The sequence below is a fragment of the Rhododendron vialii genome, chromosome 6a (assembly GCF_030253575.1).
Source record: "Rhododendron vialii isolate Sample 1 chromosome 6a, ASM3025357v1".
NCBI classification, from domain to species: Eukaryota; Viridiplantae; Streptophyta; class Magnoliopsida; order Ericales; family Ericaceae; genus Rhododendron; species Rhododendron vialii.
The window spans coordinates 5,517,094-5,529,425 of NC_080562.1; the positions used below are offsets into that span (position 1 = coordinate 5,517,094).

A 12,332-nucleotide genomic window follows, 5' to 3' on the forward strand; every position below is an offset into this window, starting at 1 on the left:
TATAATAAATACTCGACCCAGTTGACTCACTGAATGGCCCTGTCGGCTGCAGCCACTCTCACTCGCCGCTACCCCATTAATTCCCTTTCCTCTTCTTCATTTTCTCGGCCCTTTTTAAATACTCGATTCATCACAGACAAACCCCACAGTCGAAAACAGAGGCCGGCAACGATGGCTTACGCCTCGTCAACGGATGAGAAAATCACCGCACCATACGGTTCTTGGAAGTCTCCGATCACCGCCGACTTCGTCTCCGGCGCCGAGAAGCGCCTCGGCGCCACCGCCGTCGACGACCACGGCCGCCTCTTCTGGCTCGAGTCTCGCCCCCTCGAATCAGGGTACGAGTTTACCTACCTACGTGCGTAAATATGTAAAGTATAAAACTAGTACGGAATTTTCTTGTGTGTGATTAATTCAGCAAGGGCTGATAAACGAGCAAGCTTACTTGAGTTCGAGCTCGTGGTAGTCGTTTGAAAGCTTGTCCAAGATCGGTTTGCTAAATTAACCAACCTAGCTTGAACATTTTTTGAAATTGGTTAGGCTTTCAAACCAAGCTCGAACAAGCTACTAATCGGCTTTGCTTGGCTTGTGGTGTATACAAATTCAAGCTACTCAAGATAGGATTGTATTGGGGATCAAAAAAAAGAAGAAGATAGGATTGTATTCGGCCTGATAAAAGCTACGAGATCGGCTCGTCTTGTAAACAAGCTTTAAGCTAAGTTTGAACATGTTTTGAAGCTCGTAAAGTTTTCAAATCAAGTTTTTCACAATTATTTGGCTCGTTTATCACCCCTATCCACGAGTTGAGTACACTGCCATTATATTCGTGAACGTTCACGAGTTAATTCACATAGACCAACAAGTAGAATCACACAGGCAGTATGATTTCAATTGGCAGATATCCACGGGACTTCGGTGCGAAATCCCAAACACAGTCACACGTGCGCATATGCTCGTGACTTTATGTTATGTTGAGTAGTTTTGTAGCAGTTGATTCAGATGCTGGTGTTTTCTTCAAATGCAGGCGAAGTGTTCTTGTTAAAGTTCCAGAAAAACCTGGAGATGAACCTATTGACATTACGCCCAAGGAGTTTTCGGTGCGAACAGTGGCTCAAGAATACGGAGGTGGTGCATTCAGGATTGTAGGGGATACTGTCATTTTCTCGAATTACAAAGATCAGAGACTGTACAAGCAGTCAATTCAATCTGGAGGTCATCCCCTTAGTGCTTGCTTTGTTCTCGCTTAGAGTGCATTTTACATGAACATTAGCTTATAGAACATGGTTTTAAATTTTAATCTACTTCTCAAGACCATCATATTCATTTAGCTCTATTTTCACCAGCATGAGTGTCTAATTTTAGACTCAGACTCTGTATATGGCTTTTGCGAAACCTGGATTGGCCAGTGGTCAAGTCTGAGACTTATGGTTTGTTTGGAACTTGAGGAAATGAAGAGAAGAGAAGAGAAAGTTAAGAAGGTTTTCCCTTCCCTTGCCTAGTTTGAGAAGAAAGAGGGAAGAAAATAACAAAACAAAGTATTAAGTACAGAGAAATTTTTTCCATACTCTCTTGACAGACCATTAGGTTTTTGCTCCTAGTTCTCAAGTTCAAAATCTCCTAGCTAATTAATCAACTCTTGTAGCGCCACCCCATATGGAGCTTCGCTCCGGCTTTAGTCGGGGCCCCGTTTAAGCTAGTCCTGACACCTGAGTTATGTACATATGCATGCGGAAGCGATGCCAAACTTAGGAATATGGGGTTAGGTGGTCTGACACCATGGGCAAAAACTTACTCCTACTATTGTACTAAAAATTACTAGTATTGATTAGTTAATAATTGACACCATTAAAAATATAGATGACCCCAATCATAGAAAGTGTAGTGATAGCCAAGTGGTAGGCACCATGCACTCCCATGCACTCTGTAGAAGTTCAAACCTCACTAACTACAACTAAAAATGCTTACTTTCGCCGAGCAAAAAAAGATGACAATCCGTTTTTTAACAGGGGATAATTTTCCTTGCATAACCTGTCTAAACTTTTCCCAGTTGACAACTTTTCACTATCCACTCTCTCTCCATTCATCGAAAGCAATGGTTTGAAATTAGGGGAAGAAGAAGTAACTAAAATTTTGCCTTTTATTCTGGTACTGATTTAGAGTTTCATTTTACTAAAGCGAGGATTACAGTTTTGGACACAGGAGATCCAAAAATATATCCTCATTTATACATCTATGTAGTATATACACGTGCATTTGGAATTTCTTAATGGCGTCAATGATCCCATCTATATCCACATTTATACATCTATATGACCCCATCAGTGATTAATCCTGCAGTCACCGCTGTACGTATGTGAGGCTTTTACAGTTTACTACTGTTATATGAGGCACAGTTAATTCAATTAGACCAATTTTTTATATTCTTGGAACTTAAGAGCTTATATGAACTGACAGATTCGTCTCCATTGCCGCTTACTCCGGACTATGGTGCGCCATCAGTGTGCTATGCGGATGGAGTGTTTGATTCACACTTTAACCGTTATGTTACTGTAATGGAAGGTAGATTGCCTTATACTCTGCAGCCTCCAAGGGTCTAAATGATTTTGTTTGCTTTTCCTGTCAAGCATTTAGGCATTACTATTTTGCATTTGTTGCACAGATCGTCGTGAAGACCATCTGAATGCAACAACAACTATTGCATCGCTCAACATCAATGAGCATAATATCCAAGGTTAGGAGCAGTTGCTTTGAAATTTATTACTGTTTAATTTCCCTGCATGCATGGCCGGCTAAGCTCTATGGGTATGCATACTATTTCTGGTCCTCCAATTCTCTGTCATTCTCAAAAACCCATTTTATATCATTTTCCAACGAAGATTAATGATTATTTTGTTGCTGTATTTTTGTCATATCACATACAGAACCAAGAGTTTTAGTGAGTGGAAACGACTTCTACGCCTTCCCACGTCTGGACCCAAAAGGAGAAAGGATGGCGTGGATTGAATGGGGACACCCTAACATGCCATGGGATAAATCAGAACTTTGGGTTGGCTATTTTTCAGAGAATGGGTAACGTAGCTCTTTCTGTACTTTATGTTCATTTCCAGTGTCCGTTTAACTTTGGTGATATTAATTGTGTTAGAAGTTAAGTCTTCACTACTTTATGCTTGGTATAATGGTATGTTTTCTGAATTTATCTGGATGCATGTGAAGGTGCTATTTAACGTAAGTTTTGTTAGTCTCAATAAGAAAAAGGGGTATAGCCATGTCTTTTTTTGGTTTGCCTTTTTCTATCATACTCTGAGACATGAACCAAACTAGAAACAATTGATATTTGCTGATTGAATAAAGGATCGACAAAACATAGGCCAACACACAAGAAAGCCTTGTTTTCAATGACTTGATTCCTGGGTCATGAGAAAAAGCTGCTTAGTCCCAAATAGGAAAGTTTGCTAATCGTGATCGGTAACCCCTCTCTCTCTCTCTCTCTCGTCTCAATATATATACGTATATACATATAAATATGTACTACGTATGTATATCATATTTATCTAAAAAAGCGGACAGTACAATAAAGCCAGCTCACAAGGACTCAATAAGCGCAACTTACACACCCTAAAACAAAACCAGCCCACAGAAGCATATGACAGCGCCCTTCTCATCAAGACAAAGGACAGCTCACTTGCTGGTCACAAGACTCACAACAGAACCTGCGATTAAATGGTGCTCAAAAGTCAAAGCCCAGGTAGTTCATGATCCTGCCAGAGCAAAAATTAAAACTTAGCTTCTACTGAAAATCAAAAACTCAGCTTCTCTCCAGAAAACAAAAACTCAGCTATATAGCGGAATGCCTTCAAACGTAGGTCCACATTAAGTCTGCCGGCCACCTAACCAGATTAGAAACACCAGCTAGTAGCCATCCTATACCTCCCTCAAGACAACTCCATGATGGTACCAGGTATGGCACTCAGCTTCCAAAAGCCACCAAATACTATTGAACGAGAGATGAACGGATTGAGAAAACTGAAAAAGGTTGCCATTGTTTTCCCTTTTGCTCCCTGGCCAAGATGGGTCAGCTGGAGTACAGAAACACGCACCTCGAACTGTCAACTATCCTCACTGGTACATTGATAGTCAACGCGACCATGTTACATATAAATAGTTTTGCGGACCATGTTGCATTATTGAATCTCTAAAGCTAATGCTTCTTATCCACTCATACTTGCTTTTCTTGTACTCTTTAGGTACTGTATTATTCTACTACTATAAGGACATTACCGAACTTCCTCTAGACTTTATTTCTTCAAGTAGGCACATCATTGAATAATCCCTTTTGTTAGGAAGAAGATTTTAAGTTTTCTTTAGATCTAGACTATTTGTTTTGTGTAACCCTCCTTCAATGACAATAACTATTGTCAATCCTCATAATGCTATCCAGAGATATCTGCAAACGTGTGTGTGTTGCTGGTGGTGATCCTGCGATTGTGGAGTCTCCAACCGAGCCCAAGTGGTCATCTGACGGTAATCCTTTTCTTTTTATATACTTCTGAATTTTGATTGTCAATCCTGCATGGGTCGAACGTGTGTCCATAGCTCGTTGATATTTCTGCTTTGTGTTACTAAATGCTTCTCATCCTTTTTTGCTTTATTTGACTTGAAAGTCAAGTGGACATATCTACTTTATCAGCATCTTGGGTTAGCGTAGCTTTCGAAGGCCCTTGGTTGTAGCTATTCTTATGGCATATATGACGAAGGAGTTGTTGACTCATTTGATCTGTCTTTTTTGGTTTGAGAGCTTTTTGTTATTCATAAAATTGGGGAAGTGAAGATCATTCATAGTAAAGCATTAGGAAACTTGTTAGTACCATTTTTTTCTTCTATACTTGGTTAGAGGAGCGGCCTATCAAGAAGTGTATAAAATAGCAAAGCAACATTTTGTCAATTGGTGGAAAACCTTAGACATAAGAGAAGAGAACTTGGTGAAATGTCATGCCTATAGTATATTGCCTGCTCGGCTGTTATAAACAGTTTCCAGTTAAAATCTTCAAGACCTAAAGTTCTACAAGTTTCTAATTCTTGATATCTCTTTTTAGTTACACAAAAGAATCTGTCCAGTTCCGATTGTTTATATCTTTTGTTCATGTTTAGTTCCTATTGTTTGTATCAAAATTGAAATTGCAATTTCAAAGTTTAGATGTTTTTCTTATGAAGAGGGAAGTGAAATGTTTGAGTTTCATCTTTGATGAAAGATGAAACCATCAAAGATGAAACACAAGTTGCGTATTTGTTTCTAAAAATAGCGATGAGATCAATGGTCCTTGGTTTCAGTCCTAGAGTCCTAGAATCTGGAGTCTCTTACAGTGTTCTGCAGAATATTAATATATCCTAGGAGTCTAGGACAAAGGTCGAACACTAACTTTTTTGTGAGGATTTGGCTCAAGCTCCTCAAGAGTTTTCTTATGACCATCATGTTCTCTTTGCTCATGATGATTTTGTAGCATATTAATGCAACAGTTATTGTGACCTATTTTCAAGTTCTTCTTCTGTAACTACTTAAATGGGCTTTAATATCTAAAGGGCTTCAAACAATTACATCCATTGATTTACTATGTTTGTTGCTGCAGGGGAACTATTCTTCATCACCGATAGGGGAAGTGGGTTTTGGAATATTTACAAATGGGTAAACTTCAGAGTTTGACATCTTAGATTTGTTCGTTGAGATTCGATGTGTCCAAGTTTATATGGTCTAATTTTGCCCATCAAGTTTAGTCATCTTTCTCTATTGATGTCTAGGTATTAACTTGTTCAGCTGTGATCTTGTTTAGTTCTTTATTCGTAAAAAATTACTAATAGTATAGCATATTAATTAGTTTGAAAATCTTGTGTCTTGGAGGATTGAAGAAACTTTTTTTTCCCTTTCTGTGGGAAAGGTTCTTGCCACTTTATATGGAAGACTCGTTTGTAGAGACAAACATTCATGTTTGATGATATAATTTTGAGCAAATTACCCAAACCTTCTTTATGTATAATTTATTTTAGTGCGCCCACTACTCCGGCAAGTTATTCTAACCTGAGAAGTTGTTGGCAAGCACATGTAATGGATAAAAGAATATTCCTCTTTCTTCTTGGTAATGGATAAACCAATAACCGGGTTGCTTAAACGAGTCAACTTCCTTTCTGCTTGTTTATAGTGAAATTGTTTGTGATGTTATATAAGCCCTTATGGCACTTTTAAAAATACTGGTAGAAACTATAATGCAAAACTCTTGTATAAACATGTAAAGATTTCTCATAGAAGAGAAGTAACCTTTAAAGTGTTAATGGAACCCATGGTTCTGCTTGCTCTCACAAAAACGAGAGAAATTATTTTACTGGCACGATTTCGATTCATCATGGTTGGGTCAAACATATTCTTTTTTGCTTTTCTTTAGATGAGGTCATGTGCATTTTATTGTTTAATCTTCACTTTGGACGCAGGTCGAGTCTGATAACAAGGTGTTGCCAGTTTATTCCATGAACGCTGAGTTTTCAAGACCATTATGGGTTTTTGGCATAAGTTCGTATCAATTACTTCAGAGTCGTGAACAAAAAAATTTAGTTGCTTGCACGTACAGGTGATCTGAGAGATGTTCCATCATATTGTGTCTTATGCGTAATTTCTTCCTTCATTGCTATTTTAGCAGTGGTCCTGTCATTAGCTTAATAACCTAATGAGGTTGCGGTGATGCATTGCAGGAAGAATGGAAGATCTTCTTTTGGAGTTCTAGATGATGTTCATAGCACATTATCTCTTCTTGATATTCCTTTTACAGATGTCAACAATATTGTAATGTCACGGAACTCTATCCTCACTGGTTTTGTTTGATATTAAAAAATTCTCTGGTTGGTAAGATCTGATGTATTATGTAATTATATACTAATGCAGACTTCGGGGCTTCATGGCCTGTACATTGAGGGAGCATCAGCTGTCCATCCTTTATCAATAGCTAAGGTGCTGCCCTCCTTAGAATGTGTAATCCTCAACAATTTGTTTCAAACGTGAATAAGGTTTTTCTGTGGTACATGTTTCCCTAATTTCTTCGTGGTATTCAGGTGACTTTAGATGATACTAAATCTAAAGTCATAGATTTCGAGATCATTTGGTCGTCTTCACCTGATAGTTCGAAGTACAAATCACACTATAGCTTGCCAGAATTGATTGAGTTTCCAACTGAAGTTCCTGGTCAAAATGCTTTTGCATACTTTTATCCACCAACCAACCCCTGTTATCAAGCTAGTCAGAAAGAAAAACCTCCGCTACTGTTGAGGAGCCATGGTACGACTTTATGGTTTTCTTATGTTTAGATGTTTAATGCCTTAATGCTTTATACATCCAGTTCAACGTATTTTGTTGATGCATCCACCATAGCTGCAGTTTCAACACCTATAAGTGCCCTGTTCACTTCATCCAGTCAGAAAAAGAAAAAGAAAACTGATTTGCACAACGAGCTAAATGACTTTTGTGCATGTAGGTTTTACATGGTGTGGCAGTGATATTGACATTAGATTAGTGTCATACGTGTCCTAGATTCATGAACATGATGAGTTTCGAAGTGGAGGGAAATGAACTCTACATCCAGTGCTTCTTATTATCTGTGTCCTTAGTGCGTGTGTAAGATGTCAAAGTTTAGCCAAGGTTTATGGCAGGAAGCCAATAATTGCTGCTGATATTTTGTGTAGCTTTCAACAAACTGTGTTTCAAATTCCATTTCTGGATTTCAAGGATCTGATCATATAGTCAATGCATTGAAAGTTAGCAAGGTAGATTTGGGGAGAGTTATTGGATTAGGAAAGTTACTAGGTAGATCTGAAAGGCAATTTTAATATCAAAAAGTGTCCAGGTTAGGCGAGCCTTGATGCAGGATGCCAACTCACAGCCAAAAATTTGCATTCCAACAAATCCTAACTTCATTGAAAGATATCAAGGATTTCATAAGAAAAATGAATGCACGTCAAAAGTAACCAAGGCTGAAATACTATACATGGGTGCATGTTATGAAATTAGTTGTTATCTAATCAAAACCTAATTAAAAGGTACTAACATAACAGAGTTATCAAGGAGGGTTTTTTCTTTGATGTATACTGCATATAGATGTCAGTGGCCAGTTCTTTGGCTTCCTGGTGATGTAGTCCCTTGCAAACAAGTAGTAGCTTCCTTTTACTCCATCTTTCTTTGTTACCATTCATTGTGGCTAGTCTATGTTGGATTCTTCCTGGTTGAGATCTTAAGTGCCCATGACAAGCAGAACGGTGCACCATTTCATCTTCAACAAGGAGCAATCTTAAGGAAAGAATACTCCTTGTATGAAAACCTCTAACCCTAGCTAACACTTACTGCGCCCCGTGGTTAAAAGCATGTGACACATGCACTGTGTTGTTGTAAAATGCCGGGAAGTTTCAGGAAAAAAAAAGTGGTTGATTAACTTCTGTTAGATTACTTCTATGAGGCATTGCAAATTGCCAACAATTCAGGAGGTGAAAATGCTTATTTGCTTGCTTTTATTGGAAATGAAGCTTTAAATTTGAAACTAGTGACTATGATGTATCTCTGCGTACAAATATCCTTGAACATTTTATAGCATGGTGCATGAAATATTGCAGGAGGGCCTACCGCTGAGACCCGTGGAGTCCTAAATCTTGCTTACCAGTATTGGACTAGTCGAGGTTGGGCAGTAGTAGATGTCAATTATGGTGGAAGCACTGGTAAGTCCTCAACTTCGTTCATTCTTTTCATATGAGTTTCGTATATAGGATCTGAATTGCCTAGCTATGTATTGACGAGGATTGGAACTTGTTTGATCGTCTTGCTTCTACCGGATCACCGATAGCCTTTATTTTTTGGTGATTTTGTATCTCAAACATGTTGACTGTTTTCCATTTATAACATATTTAAATTCTTTGCGAACCTCGTATATCTTCTGCCTGTGGGCATCTGGATTTATTTGCGAAGGTTATGGAAGAGAATATCGTGAAAGGCTTTTGGGTCGCTGGGGAATTGTTGATGTCAATGACTGTTGCAGTTGTGCTAAGTTCTTGGTAATTGTTTCCTATTTCCTCAAAGTCTCTAGCTTTTTATGGATGGGTTGGGCAAACATTCCTCAGTTTGTGGTAATATGTGTGTTTAGTATTTCAGGTCAATGAAGGAAAGGTTGATGGAGAAAGATTGTGCATTGCTGGGGGCTCTGCTGGTGGATACACAACATTAGCTGCTCTTGCTTTCAGAGAAACGTTTAAGGCTGGTGCTTCCTTGTATGGTGTGAGTGCTTGATTCTGTCATCAAATTTATAAATCTTGTTAGAAACTATTTTTTTTTCCACAATTTTCAGCTATTCATACCGTATTGCTCAATGAACAGATAGGTGACTTGAAATCCTTGGTAGCGGAAACTCACAAATTCGAATCTCGCTATATGTACAACCTTGTTGGTAAATATCAAAACACATTTTGTGAGCATTTTACTTGTTGATCCACTTGGCTTCTTCTTTTTTCTTTTTTCTTTTTTTTGTTAAGGCCATCAAGTGACACATTTCAGGAAATGAAGAAGATTTCTTTCAGAGGTCGCCCATCAATTTTGTGGATAAATTTTCTTGCCCCATACTACTGCTACAAGGGTTAGAAGATAAGGTAATGACAGCCCTATTATTCTCAATTTTCTCTGTGTTTGTCTGTAATTAATCAAATTTATGACTACCAAATTAATAGATGAAATCACATTAATATTGCTGTCTACAATGTTGGAATGACAGATCACAGGGCCTTCAAATTGTTTTTTCCCATTTCGTATAACTATAGAAACCCTTGTACATTTTATCTGTAGATTGATAGTTCTCAAGTTTCATCACATCGTGGGAAGTTAGTTACTTGCTAGAGTAGATGGAGCTATAGACACAATCAAGTGCTAATTTGAGCACTAGCCAAAAGTGACTTCAGATTTCCTAATTTTTGTCAGATTTATTTACTTGATCCATGTTCCCTAACATTAGTAGAATATGATGATGCCTTTGCTCGTTCCTTTCTATTTGAGTGATTCACAATTCCCTTGATAGGAAGTGAATCCATTCTTCCTAGTTCCTACTTTAGTAGGGGCATGCTGTTTGTGATCAGTTAGATGGAAAAACACTATGAGATTAGTAAATGGTTTAGAAATTTTGGATGCTGAGAATCCCGGGCATCAAATTTTATCTCATCATTCAACTTGCTTTGCACATTGTATTACGTCCAATCCAATGCAAAAATTGGGCAGCAGTGGTTGGTGTGTATAAATGACTAGATCCTGATTTCATTTGTAAGGGTATGATTTCCTGGTGAGACAATTTGTATCTTCTAACTCAAATGTGCCACAAATACCTGACCTTTACGCAATATCAATTTGACATTTGACGTTAGTAAAGATTCCTTAAATTCCACCCTCTCACCGTCCACCTCTGCCATTAGTTTAACAGAATCATCCTAGTTGGATCTAACATGTCTAATTTTAATGGGAAGTGTCACATATCCCGTCATAATGACTTCCAGATATTGTGAAAATCTGTCCAATGGTTGCAGGTTGTACCCCCTGATCAAGCATGTAAAATTTACGCTGCGTTGAAGGAAAAGGGTTTGCCCGTTGCTCTTGTTGAGTTTGAAGGAGAGCAGCATGGTTTTCGCAAGGTACGCGATACTCCCCGATTTAACTACAACACATATGTGTCTACTTGATGAAAATGATGCTTGGTGAAAATGATCGCACTAATAAGTTGAATCCACAGGCCGAAACCATAAAGTTCGCGCTGGAGCAGCAAATGGTTTTCTTCGCGCGTCTAGTGGGACACTTTGAGGTTGCGGATGACATTACTCCGATCAAGATTGAGAACTTCGATTGAGGATCCGAAACTGTGTTTTATGTCTGAATTGGTGTACTGAGCGTTGGTACGCGATACTCCCCGATTTAACTACAACACATATGTGTCTACTTGATGAAAATGATCGCACTAAAAGTTGAATCCACAGGCTGAAACCATAAAGTTCGCGCTGGAGCAGCAAATGGTTTTCTTCGCGCGTCTAGTGGGACACTTTGAGGTTGCGGATGACATTACTCCGATCAAGATTGAGAACTTCGATTGAGGATCCGAAACTGTGTTTTATGTCTGAATTGGTGTACTGAGCGTTGGTTATGGCATCATGTTTGCGAGATTAGGATCCAAATGAAACTCGATGCACTTTCATCTGCAATAGTATCTTACCTTGTTCAAGTTCTATGCAAAATTCCACATTTCTTGTTAGGTTACCAAGAATGCTGGTGTTTCCTGTTTCCAGATTGTCTGTTGTCCACTGCGGGGATTGGACGGTGCAGTCCCCTCTCATGGGTCTACCATGGGCCCCATCTCCATGATCCCAGTTGTCTTGCGTAGATCATCCTCACACTGGACGGGGAAATACAGGGAAGGTGGGATGGTGCAGCCTTCAATCTCACTGTTCAAAAAGTATTTTCGACGGTCCGGGTTTTAAAAAACACTTATTCCCTAGAAGAGTTCTTTTAAAATTTGAATCATTGATTGCCGAGACGGGCGGTTCGGATGAAGCGCTGCATCGTGCAGCGCGCCTGGGGCGCTACAGGGTGGGGAGAAACCATACGGAAGTGATATCATAGGTGATTTCATTACATTCGTCTTTGATAAAATTGACAAGTATGTTCTGGAAAACTCACCGTCCATTTATTTTTTTTTGGGTAATTATTAATGCCCATATGCTGAAATCACATGGTTGAATATTGCTAATCTGTTTCTCGTTTGGTTTCCTTTTTACGAATAATGTAGTTAAATGTGTAGTATAAGAAAGTATATGGAGTTAAATGTTATTTTGACAAAAACATAGTAGTAATAAATATCATAAACGTACTATATCAAAATTAACTGATTCTATCAAAATTCACTGATTCAAACCCTAAAAAAATAGTACTATATTTTTAGTATTGATTCTTTTTCTCTCTTTCGAATCTTATTTCTTACTCAGTTTTGGGGGATGTGGGGAGATATTATTTTTAAATATTGAAAAAATCAACTAATCATTAAGCGCCGATTAGTTTCCGACAAATTTGCATAGGCGTCTAGATGCCTCTCTTCCGCTCGACTAGCGCCTAATGAAAAATTATTGCCTCTAGAGGCCCTTCTTTTGCCATTGAATGGAATTTTAATAGATTTATGCTTCATTATCGTTAGCTACACTTCAAGTTATTGTTTGATATCTTCATTTATCCTAGTCTTTTACACTATCTATATGCGACAACCCATTTGACAATCTTAATTATTTCATGT

At 38.4% G+C, this 12,332-nt stretch overlaps 1 protein-coding gene across 2 annotated transcripts; it reads left to right on the top strand.

Moving 5' to 3' along the window:
• On the top strand, window positions 1-11,300 carry LOC131331166 (uncharacterized). Of its 2 annotated transcripts, XM_058365033.1 has the most exons (18): window positions 2-338; window positions 1,025-1,212; window positions 2,455-2,559; window positions 2,660-2,731; window positions 2,922-3,069; window positions 4,439-4,521; window positions 5,625-5,680; window positions 6,478-6,614; window positions 6,736-6,826; window positions 6,926-6,991; window positions 7,093-7,315; window positions 8,641-8,742; window positions 8,990-9,075; window positions 9,173-9,295; window positions 9,395-9,464; window positions 9,572-9,663; window positions 10,585-10,689; window positions 10,788-11,300. In XM_058365033.1, the coding sequence occupies exons 1-18, from the start codon at window positions 34-36 to the stop codon at window positions 10,899-10,901; spliced, it is 2,166 nt and encodes a 721-aa protein (XP_058221016.1). In that variant the 5' UTR covers window positions 2-33; the 3' UTR covers window positions 10,902-11,300. The 2 variants fall into 2 exon arrangements, with proteins under 2 accessions (XP_058221017.1, XP_058221016.1); XM_058365034.1 differs by lacking the exons at window positions 9,395-9,464; window positions 9,572-9,663; window positions 10,585-10,689; window positions 10,788-11,300 and having other exon boundaries at window positions 1-338; window positions 9,165-9,267.
• The last annotated feature ends 1,032 nt before the right edge of the window (window positions 11,301-12,332 follow it).